This window comes from Larus michahellis, chromosome 9, assembly GCF_964199755.1.
Source record: "Larus michahellis chromosome 9, bLarMic1.1, whole genome shotgun sequence".
NCBI lineage: Eukaryota > Metazoa > Chordata > Aves > Charadriiformes > Laridae > Larus > Larus michahellis.
The window spans coordinates 24,087,153-24,099,201 of NC_133904.1; the positions used below are offsets into that span (position 1 = coordinate 24,087,153).

General features: G+C 48.4%; 1 protein-coding gene across 2 annotated transcripts in view; it reads right to left on the reverse strand.

Annotated features, from left to right (window-relative positions):
* Positions 1–197: 197 nt before the first annotated feature.
* EDC3 (enhancer of mRNA decapping 3) overlaps positions 198–12,049 on the reverse strand; it is a 29,881-nt gene continuing 18,029 nt past the window's right edge. For both annotated transcript variants that reach the window (XM_074599774.1, XM_074599775.1), the window contains exons 5-7: positions 7,385–7,538; positions 4,999–5,216; positions 198–3,887 (exon numbers count right to left, since the gene is read on the reverse strand). In XM_074599774.1, the coding sequence (XP_074455875.1) occupies positions 3,553–3,887; positions 4,999–5,216; positions 7,385–7,538 (707 nt within the window). In that variant the 3' untranslated portion in view covers positions 198–3,552. The remainder of the gene's footprint in view (positions 3,888–4,998; positions 5,217–7,384; positions 7,539–12,049) is intronic.

The following is a 12,049-nucleotide window of genomic DNA, read 5'->3' on the forward strand; positions in this document are numbered from 1 at the left end:
CTGCAAAGGAAGATGGAGATATTGAAAAATTAACTGAAAACAAAGCAGCAGGAACTTTGGCTTCACTGGAGGGTAAAAAGTGAGGGTGAGGGGTGTGCACTCTGCCCTTGCTGAGCAGCAGGAAGGCTTCATCCAGCTGTGGTGTCAGGCTCTAGAATGCTAGCAGACAAAGAAAAGCTGCACGCAAATAGCACACATGAATAGTTGCACTTTATTTCAGGACATCCCCCAGTAGCGGCAGGACTTAGTCATTACAAACACCAGGTCACAAATGGAATATCAAGCAGTGACATAGTGCAGTGATCTTCACATGTTAGTGACCAGAGCAGCGCTCATGGGCAGTTCCTATGATGGTGGTTAAGGTTGTGGGTAGAAACTATCAAACACAGATAAAAAAAAGTGTTCTGTTCTTTGAATTAACTCACTCTGGCAACGTGGGGGGAAGGGGGAGAAGGAGGGACCCAGACAGACACCTTTCTGGGTCTCAAGAGTGCTCCAGAGGAGCTCACACCTGCACGTAAGATGCATTTCATGTGGGTGAGGCCAGTACAAGCCTTTCTAGCCAAGGAAAAGTACAGCCAAATACCCCAATCTACTCTTGTCTCCAGAAAGTGAGCACGCCATAATGTTTAACTGTGCCAAACACAGCCCAAAGCTGCCTGCTGTGCCCTGGGATTGGAGATCCCTTTCCTTACATGAGGGTTTGTACCCTCCTGTTGTGCAACGCTGCTGCTCGCTTTATTTTTTTTTTTTTTTTCTTCCATGGGGAACTGTATTGCTGCAAGGGGCCCTAGTGCTTCCTGGAGCTATGCGGCAGCACATACAGACCTGATCTGCGCTGCCATCCCTGCAAAAACCATCTTGACCTGCTTGGATGCCCTTTGGGCACGTAACTTCAGCCAGTGGCTCAGCAGCGCAGAGGCAGGAAAGGACCCTGTGACAAAGCCTCGACTATTTCTACGCTGTTACTGCTCGGTTGTGTACAATCTATAGTTTAATAGCCAAACCCAGAAGAGGCGAGAAAAAAAAAAACCAAATCAAAACCTGCAGCCTGGTTCAAGGAAAGCAGAAATTGAACCGGCAAGTTCTCTTATTGAGCAAGGAAAGTGAAAATAAGGGGGGGGGGGGCTAAAGCTAACACTGTACTACAGCAATGTCCACCTTTTTAACCCAGCCGCTGCTCCTCTGCCCGGCTAAAGGTTAGATGAAGCTGAAACAGCCAAACAAACACCGAAAGGCAGAGGGAAGCCTCGCAACGTGCTTGGTTATTTGAAACACAAATGCTATCCCTTCCCAGTGCAGCCGAGGTAGACCCGCAGCTTGTTAAACACCACTACAGTGCAAGCTGAGACATGGTTCACCTGAGGAATAGGTGCTTCAGCTTTGCCGTTCCTTTGGGAGAGGAACTGCTCCAGGGCAGAGCTACACCCGTCACAAGTCACCCAGTCCCTGCCTTTGCCAGCGCTAAAGCCACTGGGCGTAAGCGGTTCAGCCATCCAGCCCTCGGCAGGGAGAGAAGCTCGAGGGAGCCAGGGGTCTGGACACTGAGCGGGGCAGAGCCCTCTGTCCTGCTGAGGTAGATACGGCACAGTGCAGGGGAAGAAAGATGCTCACCAGCATCTTGTCCTTACAGACTGGGACTTCCCCAGTCACTCCATGCTTCCAGACAGTATTAAATTACTCAGCTGCTTCTTATCATCCAGGGAAGTCTCTTCCCTCCTTTGATACACTTGGCCTTTGTTCTAAGCAGATGAAAGATGAGTGCCTGATCTGTAAATCCTCACCGCTCCGAGCACAAGTGGGTCCATAGGTTTGCCAAGCAGAGCACAGCCACAGGGCAGCTACAACAGTAGGGGACCGTTTCCACGCATCCCTGTGCTTCAGCCTCAGAAGGGACCCAGCTCCCCTGGAGAAAAGGCACCCTTTGAAGCTCTGAAGCTCCCACAGCTGCCAAAAGAGGGTCTGTGCAAGGTTCAGGTACCTGCAGGAGCTCTGGGGACAGGTAAGGTACCAGAAGAGCAGCAGAGCTTCAAGCACTGCCCACGCTCTCCTGAGAAAAGGGCCCCTGCCTTGCATCTGCCCGCTTCCTCCAAAGGAACAGCTCACACCTCCTCCCCCACTCCAGGTTCAGCGCTTCTCCGGGTCAGCTGCTGGGCCTGAAGCCTTCAGAGAGCACACAGAAAGCCAGCACGATGGATTCCCAAAGCCAGCTAGCTGATGGTTTCTCAGCTAGGAAAAGACAGCCCAGGAAAAGGTAACCCAACGCCTCCTAGCAGCACATGGGAAGCAAGCGCAGCACAAGAGCAGTTAGCAGAGCAACCGAGGGCAGATGCCCTACAGTAATTTAGACAAGAACGTTCTGCCGTGCCCCTCCAGGAGGGCAGCAGCTCTCACCACACCATTGCCTGCAGGCAAACAGGACCCAAGTCCTTCCTCAAGCTGCTTCCCAGCACGTGGGTACACACAGACAAACACACACAAGCCCACACCAAACGCAGGCTTCGAGCCCAAAGGGCATTCCAACAGATCCACGTCCTACTTCCCAAGCTACACCAAGTAGGAGGGATACTGGAAGTACTGGGGGAACTCACCCAAACATCACCTGCACCATACACCACGCAACAAACTCAGAGTGACACTGCCCTGCTTCACTATGCTTTCCCTGATTCAGCCACTCACTGTGCCAGAAAGAAAGAAAGAAAGAAAGAAAGGAAGGAAGGAAGGAAGGAAAAAAAACCAATAACTATCCTGGAAAAGTTCTTTTCCAAAACACACTTCTCGCCCATAGACCCGGGCTTCACCCGCTAAGCGACCAAACAAAAAGCCAACAGAGTACAGAAGTAAGGCCTAACTGAGGACGTCAGTGTTCCCAGAGCATGCGTGACCTGAGAGCTTCTGGCTCTTCACACAAGCTTTCCAAAGAGGGAACACTTTTGAGGGGCCGGCGGGTCCAGAAAGGAGAACGAGCTACAACTGCCTTCAGGAACATAAAAACAAGGGGGGGGGGGGGGAGGGGGAGTCAAAAACAACAACAGAACGAAACCAAATCCTCCCTTCCAGTACAGCTGCAACAGAAGGTATTTCTACACAATCAAGGGGTGCTGTTCCCACCAGGGCACCCTTGCTGGGTCTATCTGCCCAGAAGGACCAAGAAACACGTCTCAAATCTCCAAACCACTTGTACCACCTTCACATACAACCCTCCGTAAACAGCCTCCCGGCTGGGCCTGCGCACCAATGCCTGCCTTCACCGGGGACAGACACCATCTTCCTGCCTGTTCCTTCATACAATGGCACAAGAGAATGAAAACAGCTTTGCAGGAACATTTGCTTCCTCCTTTTTTCTTTTTTTTTTTTTTTTTCCATTTTATGATTATTCTTTTTTTTTTTTTTCCTTAAATAGACAATGTTTCTTCTGGAAGGAAAACTCTCTGGAACTTCACATCCTTAAGGCGTCATGAGTTTTACTAGTCAGGATCCACTGGACAGCTTATTTGACAGACCTCCTCCTCCTCTCTTCTCTCCCTTCAGAGCCGTATGGCTGGACGGGCTCTAAGTGGAGTGCAGGGGGATGACAAATTTGCAGCCGAAGGGCGAGTGGTAGTTTATTCCCACTTCTTGAAAGACCTTCTGGGGAATGCCAATGTCACAGAGGTACACGCGCCCGGCCCTCTCACCCAGGGGCAGGGGCAGGCCCAAGGCCAGCGACCACTTGGCATCAATGCCCTGCTCCATTTCGTTTATCGGAGGGTCTATGCTGAGGACGGGTGCCCGGTTCTGGTTGGCCCAGTCCACAACTGCTTTGTACCAAGGCTGATCTCTCAAAAAGGCATTTTCATGACAATCCAGGCAGTTGATCACTAGGTCAACGGGGGTATCTGGGAGATCTGAAAGAAACACAGACACCATTGAGTGCCAAGGACCAACCTGAAACCACAAAGCGCCTTCCCTCCTTTCTCATTTTTGCCTCCAGCACCCACAGTCTCACTGCACAGTCTGGCCTTACCTGTTGTTATTGCCATCCTTCTGCAAAAGTCACTGACATTTAAAAGCTCTTTAGGACTCTGGAGAATGTTTACAGACTCTTAAGGTACAAAACCTCATCATGTGGTCAGCACTGGAGCAGCCCCAGATGCCGCCGCTGAGCTAGCCCACCAGTCCAGGCAGCCCAGGGAAGCAGCAGTGCACTCTCTCCATTATAAACAGATCGTTTTATATTCCGCAAGCTGAATAAAAAAAGAGGCTTGTTTTTCTGGAATACACCAACTGCCTTGGCTATGGAAAGAAAGGTTGTAGCTTGTGTGCTGCACTGCTGCCTGCCCCACTGAGCTCCATCGGTCTCACTGCACTCACCGGCTCTGTAAAACATCTGCATTCCTCTTACCTGACGGACCATGAATGTCTTGGTGCAAGGACTCCTCTTTTACAGTGGGCAAATAGCTCAGCCAGCACAGCCCCCCACCCTGCCACAACGCAAACATTGTGCAGTGCCCTAAGTCCCAGCTTTCTTTCTCACAAGGAGTTTAAATGCACCAGGCTTGAAAACACCGCTAGCAAAATGACAAACAGGAAGCCAGGCTCTCTTACAGAAGATGCAGCATCAGTTTATTCTCGGGCATACTAAGAGATCTGACTTTTGACAGTTGCTGGGACCAGTCCAGCAAGGCCGTCTGCTTGGTTTGAAGTAGCAGCTGGATGCTCGTTTACTTGCAGTTTCGATATGCTGAACAAGGCAGGCCCTTATCCTAAGAGAATGGATGGTCTGACTCGCATCCACACAGCAGCTCTTCCGTATTTATTCATACAGGAAACATCCGTACCAGCACAACCGCTCCACTGTTCAACCTCTCGCTCCACTGTTCAGCCTCTCGAGTCGAATCTCTGCTGTCCCGCCAGCCTCGGTGGCGGTGCCACTAGATGGTGCCACCGGACCGGGCAGGCACTGGGGAGCTGAGCAGCGCAGGTCTCTGCGAGCAGATCTACTCCTCACTCACTCACCTCTGACGCTGGACACCTGCTGGCCTTGCGTCTTGCTGAAAAGGTTCAGCTCATTGGTGATGGATTCCAGCATCTTGACGAAGTTGGGCAGGAAAAGGATGACATGGACGTCGTGGTTGGAGAGGTGTCGGCCGCAGCTGATCCCCTGGGCCCCCTTCACGTGGGGGCCACACAGCAGGGCTACTGTGGGCCGCTGATGCACATTCTTTGGGTTCAGCCTAAAATACAGACAAAAGGGGGCTTAATAAACCCAAGAATCTCTTGCCTTCTTCCTGTACGAGAAAAAAAATAATCAGTAAAATGCAAATTTACAGGTGTTTTGCAAATCTTCCGTTGCCTTCAACAAGGAACCCACATCCTTTTGCAGGGCTGACGCTGGAGAGCTGCTCTGCTTGCAGGTTCCCTTCAAGACTTCCTTGCACCCGCAGCAGAGGGTCCTGGTCTACCCTGGTTCAGCACAAAGCCAACTCGTACTTTGAAAGCATGGGGCATTTTCACTGCTCACGTAGAGCAAGCTCAAAACCAGTGCAATCTCCTTTTTAGGAAAGCTTTTTTTCCTCTGCCCCTCTGATTTTAGAACAAAAGTTAACTATAAAACCTTAAAAAATATGTGGCGAGTTACCCCGTCAGCAGAGCCACAGTTAAATAAATAAATTGCTACTCCCTAAGCCTAATGAACTGTAAAAGAAAGCTGATTAATTTAAATGGTCTGCAAGCCATCTAGTGTGGTGAGCCGGACTAGGGAAGTGATCATCCCCCTGTACTCGGCACTGGTGAGGCCCCACCTCGAGTACTGCGTTCAGTTTTGGGCCCCTCGCTACAAGAGGGACATTGAGGTGTTGGAGCATGTCCAGAGAAGGGCTACAAAGCTGGTGAGGGGTCTGGAGGACAAACCTTATGAAGAACGACTGAGGGAGCTGGGGTTGTTTAGCCTGGAGAAGAGGAGGCTGAGGGGAGACCTTATCACCCTCTACAACTACCTGAAAGGAGGTTGTAGAGAGATGGGGGCTGACCTCTTCTCCCTGGTGACAAGTGATAGGACGAGGGGAAACGGGTTCAAGTTACGTCAGGGGAGGTTTAGATTAGATATTAGGAAACATTTTTTCACTGAAAGGGTTATTAAACATTGGAATAGGCTGCCCAGGGAGGTGGTGGATTCACCATCCCTGGAGGTGTTTAAAAAAAGGGTAGATGGGGCACTTAGGGACATGGTTTAGAGGTGGCTCTTGTCAGGGTAGGCTAAAGGTTGGACTCGATGATCTTAAAGGTCCCTTCCAACCTCAACAATTCTATGATTCTATGATTCTAAGGGTAGCTTAAAGTAGGATTTTCGGCTGTTAAGGGTTAGTGCTGCCGGGTATGTCATCACTTACTGAGTCAGTAGGTCCTGGACTGCAGGTAAGTACGGCTGCATAAAGGGAGGGAGACTGTTAGGGCTTACCTTCCATTTCAAGAGAAAATCATTTGGAGCATCTATCAACAACATAAATATTGCCTGCCCACATCAACAACTATGACAAGTGCAGACACAGAAGGGACCACTTCAAAAAAGTCACATATATTCATGCAAACAGCAGTAAGCGTACGCCAAACCTGCTAGCAAATTGGGCTTCGAAAAGAACAGGATATTCTCAGTTCAGCTGTAGGTGCTTGAAAGCTAATTGTGAAAAGCTAAGCAGCACTTCGTTTTCATGAACTGACTTTTGGTTTTATTGATGCCATTAACCGTAACATGTAAAAAAAAAACAAAAGAAAGGTCTACTTATTTGGAAAAAGGAGTAGCTCACCAGAAATTCTGCAGTGGTTTAATCCGCTTTGGGTTACACCTCTGCAAAGCTCAATTCCCTGACAAAATTTCCACTAAGCGGAAAGAAAAATCTCAGCTCTGTTTCGTCTTTGACTCAAGACACACTTCTGCTTCTGCAATGGAGGCGCCCAAAAGGAGCCCTTAGTAAGTCATTCATCCAATGATGAACCACCTGGTTCAGCCAGCCCTATTCTAGAGCAGGGTTTGGGGGATGGGGGAGAAGCAGCAGGAACATGGAAAGCTACTGTAGGGCTTCCTGCCACTTCGGAAGACTGAGCCTCACACTTGTTTTCATGATTATTTGGAAACAGGCTGATATACGAGCTACAACACAGGTTTGCAAGGCATTGGGATGAGGTTTTTTCTTTTAAAGGCAAGGAAGGCAGAGAGGCGACAGCTGTCTCCAGCTGCCGGACCACTGAGGGACTGGCGCAAGCGGCAGCAGGCATCCACATTACATTTACCTCAAAAGTAACCTCTCAGCCTCTTTTACCTCAACCCCGCTTGTCAGAACAAGAGAAGCTGAGCTCTGCTGAGAGCGGAAAAAACCCACAGCAGAGTGAGAGGGAACAGCTTTACCTGTTGGGTCCCCCAAGGAGGCTCAGGGCCATCTGACTGGCGCAGACTCCCGTCATCTCCAGCCTCCGCTCCAGAGTCAGCCCGTGCTTCTCAGCAACCGAGAGCAGCTTTTTGTGAAGCTCGTAAGACACGCTTGGAACGACCAGCCCGGAGTCTAGGGTTCAAAGAGAGCAGAGGAAGGAAGACAGAAATGCATATCATCAGAGACTTTTTCAGAATGGTGTAGTCTGGTAAGGTTTTATACCACAGCACTTAAATGATGACAGTGAAAAGGCTTATTAGCTGTTACCAAGGGTCTGCTTAACCCAGTAATCCAAGTTCCTTCCAAGACCATCGAATGAATCCAAACTAGTGCATCAGAGTCAGCTTTCCCTGTCTGAGTGAAGTACTGACAGCTAAACACAACTGCTGGCTTGAAATAATATACATTTCCAGGAAAATCCATCAGGCAGCTGGCAATTTTAGGAACACATGGACAGAGAAGGCCTTTTTGATTTACAGATTATTAAGTTCTTTCTTAGTAGCCTCTAGGCCACCAAGGCTTTAACCCACACCCATGCCCAAACACATATAAGAATTCCTAATCACTGTGAAAGTCAGAAGAACCAGATTTCGCACCTAAAAAGCTTGGCTGCATGATGCTTCCAGACATCGGTAGTGACCAGCCCCAAACTTCCAGCCCCTAACCCACATGTCACAGCAAAACAAGCCACTGATGAGGTAGGTGTCACCACCACCCGAGCTGTGCCATGCCAGAAGGGCCGACTTCAGACACCAAAGCTGAATCACGATACACTTAGGCAGCGGGGGAGCAATGCGGCTGAAAGAATGAAGTCTGTAGAAAAATACTTCTCAGATGTTTTTGACAGCCTGGTCTGTGAGCCAGGAAACGCTCCAGCACATGGCTCAAGGAAAAACAAACGAGAGGTTTTGTTAAGCGCTGAGAACAGTGTCCGCAGTAGGAATACAATCCTTCCCCCTTGCTTCTACAGCAAACTTGCCTGGAATCAGCAGGTACGAAAAATCTAAACCTGAATAACTGTTCTGGACGATTCTTTATATCTTCCTTCTCCAAGCAGGCCAAGCTGGCATTTCACAGAAATAAACCCCGCAGTAACATCTATAAACTCTCCTTGGAAGTAAATACAGAGGATTTTCAAACTGTAAGAAGGGAGATTTAGATTAGAAATCAGGAAGAAATTTTTCACTTTGAGGGTGGCCCACGTTGCCCAGAGAAGCTGTGGTTGCCCCATCCCTGGAGGGGTTCAAGGCCAGGCTGGATGGGGCTTTGCGCAACCTGGGCTGGTGGGAGGTGTCCCTGCCTAGGGCAGGGGCGTTGGAACTGGATGAGCTTTAAGGTCCCTTCCAACCCAAACCGTTCTATGATTCCTTGCCACCAAAAGGCAGCTCGCTCTGAGGGGAACCATGGCAATTTTCTGGTGGTATGTAGAATAGTGGAGGACAAGGAAACTAAAGATAATTACTTATGGTATACGGAGAAAGAAGGGCAAAGCGTGATAGGTGAGAAAAATATATCCATCCAGCCAGATACCCCTGATTATCTTCAGCCACAGAAATGGGACAGGCAGATGAGATGGACAGGAGTCGGGCACAGTGGATGAGAAAGGTCCAGGACTCACACCAACACCTGCTACAGCTCAGGCCCAACGCCAAATGTCAGGCCAATGCGTGAACTCAGTCCTTCATCTGAACTTGGGGCGAAGGCAGCCACTTGGGTGCTGATGGCAGCCCAGCGCCAAGGGGCACGGCAGGGCTCAGACAACCTGAGCTAGTGGGGAAGAGTCATAGGAACGTGACGTGGCCCAGCAAAAATGCTCTGCAGCAATACCAGCTCAAAGTGAAGCAGGCACAGCGTTCACATCCGCTCAGAGAGGAAACCTAACAGTTACTCATGGGCTCAGGCTCTTTTGCAGACAAAAAAAAAAAAAAAAAAAACATAACAAGAACCAGTTGTAACAAGCAAGTGCAATATTCAAATGAGAAAAGCAGTGCGCATTTTAATTGTGAGGAATTATTTGTACTGCCATATTTCCCCAGGGCGCCCCAGTCACAAACCACGAAGTCAAAGTACGGCGGAAACGGCAGGTTTTGTGCATCTTGAGGTTTTCAGAGTCAAACTGGAGATATTCCTGTAAGGTAGCAGTAAAACATTGTGGAGTAGTTTCTGCTGAATCCTTCTAGCCTTCATTTCTGAACTCACCAGCTAGTGTTTTGCAGATACAGAGGGCCAAAACGTGTTCAAACACTTGACCTTGCACGCTAACTGCTGATTAAGCTACCTCCACTAATAGTCTTTCATTACATGCAATGCACATGCAAGCATGCACATTATCAAAGTCATTTCAGACTCCCGATAGCAGCCGCTGAATGTTTGGAGTCATAAGCCACTAATAATCCTAAGGCCGTCACACTAGTCACGCACCTGCCCGGCACTCACACCCCCTTCTCAGCCTCAGGAGTCACACAAGGCTCAGCTCAGCTTCTTTCCCATTCATATTTTTGCTACTTCAGCAAAGGTCGTGTTTTGCAAGCTTGAGGGAGGGCGTGGAATGAGTGACCTGAGGTCAGGATCTCTCCAAAGAGAGTTTGACGGGACACATCCTCTGCTAATCCGAAACTTTCCTTTTGCTCCTTCTGAACTGCGGGGTCACCAATTCCCTGCTTAAATTTTGCAAGACCTCCCCAAACTAGAAGGGTGAAGCATATAGACAGTCTATATCTACCCAATTTAGCATGAGTGTCGCCAGTGTCCTCTCTGTAACCATTTACATCTTTCCCTCAATCACTTCCCCCAGACCACAAGCTTTAGCAAACCCACGTTTACCAGCAGCTAGATGCAACCCAGTGCCCAGTGGGTTAATGCAGAGAGGTTTACTGGGAGGCAGCATGAGACGAACTTGCATTTAGCACGCCAGTGCTACACTTTGTCCTAATTGCTCCCCTCTCAAGAGCAGGCTTAAATGCCAAGAGAACTTCCCTTCTTCGCACTCACGCAAGGTCCAACCAGTCAGACTGGCTTATCAAAACCAGGCTGAGGGAGCTAAATAAACTCTGGCAGAGAGCAATCAAGGAGGCGACGCGTAAACCCACAGACAATAACACTACTGCAACAAAACTGAACCCCTGCCAACTTTAATTATGTTTGGGTTGGACAGTGCATCTTTATTGTTTGCTAATGAAGGTAATAAAATAAATTAGCTCAGGTCTTTTAATATTAAATAGATGTATTTTACAGCTGCCTAGAAAAAAAAAAAGGCAGATATAGACTAAACAGTTTTGTGACACGCAGAGTATTGCTGAAGCCTGATGAAACACGAAGTATTCCCCGTTTATGAGGCACACTCTGTCCTGGGGACTACAACTATGAACAAGTTATCTCCTCAAGCTTCACTATGCCATGTTATGCATGTATTGGTCAGATCAAAACACCCTATGCCAGCAGAAGGGCTGGGCTAACTCTCTAGAAGTTACCGAAATATGAGGTTTTTCCCCAAACGAGCCCAGAGCAACATTGCTGTCTGAAGTCCAAACGCTTTCTACGCAGGGAAAAAAGAAAAATAAGAGAGGGTTGCTGCTGAAGTCTCAGTGTGCAAGCCTCAACTTTTCTCTTGACTATTTCAGCAGCACTCTAGCAGCTAAAACAAATAAATACAGGCAAGCTGCAGGAATGGGTGAGATGGAACTAGACTTAGGATCTCCTGAAAGCTGGATGTAAAGCCATTAAATCCTTACTTAAGCAACAAATAACTCTGCTTCCAGAGCTACACAGCTCATGGTCTAAGCCACAGTTACGTGAAGCAGGTATAAGTCTTGTCCGGTTTAGGCAAACAGGACATTATTTGCTGTCTTTTGCTGGCTGTAAAGCTGGAGCCACCTGCCTGCAGACTCAGCACAACTTAGTTACTTGCCCCACAAACTTTATCCACAGCCTTACAGGCTACATTTTTTTTTTTTTTAAATAATCATTATTTTTAATTAAGACAAATTCTGCAGGAGTTCTGGCTGACGTTCTAATGTTAGCCTCTCCCAGCATTAGCGCACAATTCCCTCTGGCTGAGCAAAAAAACCGTTGGAGGGACAAAGAGACATTGCCCCATGACCAGTTTGTTTTCTCCTGCGGTTGGATAAAGTGAACTTAATTTGCACTCAAAGATCCCAGAAACACTTCACACATTCAATATACACAATCGCTGTACGGCAGTCATCCATAGACTGAAAGGCTAAAAGCTAGAGAGTAGAACAGTCAGTCAAGGACATGGCACACACAAAAAAAAGCCATACTGTCGGCACCATCCTCACAGAACAGACTCAGTTTTCTAGTCCGACCCTGGCACATCAGCTCTGCCTGCTGCACATATTTTACTTCTAAGTGCACATTTTCTTTTGCTATCTCCTTACTGGGGGGAAAAAAGGTTTCTTGAAGGACAGGCTCGAAGTCTGGTTAGGGAGAAGACAGAGAAATACCCATGCAGTCTGATTTTTTTTTTTGAACAGAGTCCTGCTGTCACCTGACAGGTGGCTATCTCAAATTTCTATAGCAGCTGAATTTGAAAAATCCCATTTATTTTCCAGAAGAAACACTGGGATGGGATCAGCGCATTTTCTACTCTAACAGCACTAACGAGAAGAGAACCCGCTTTGGAC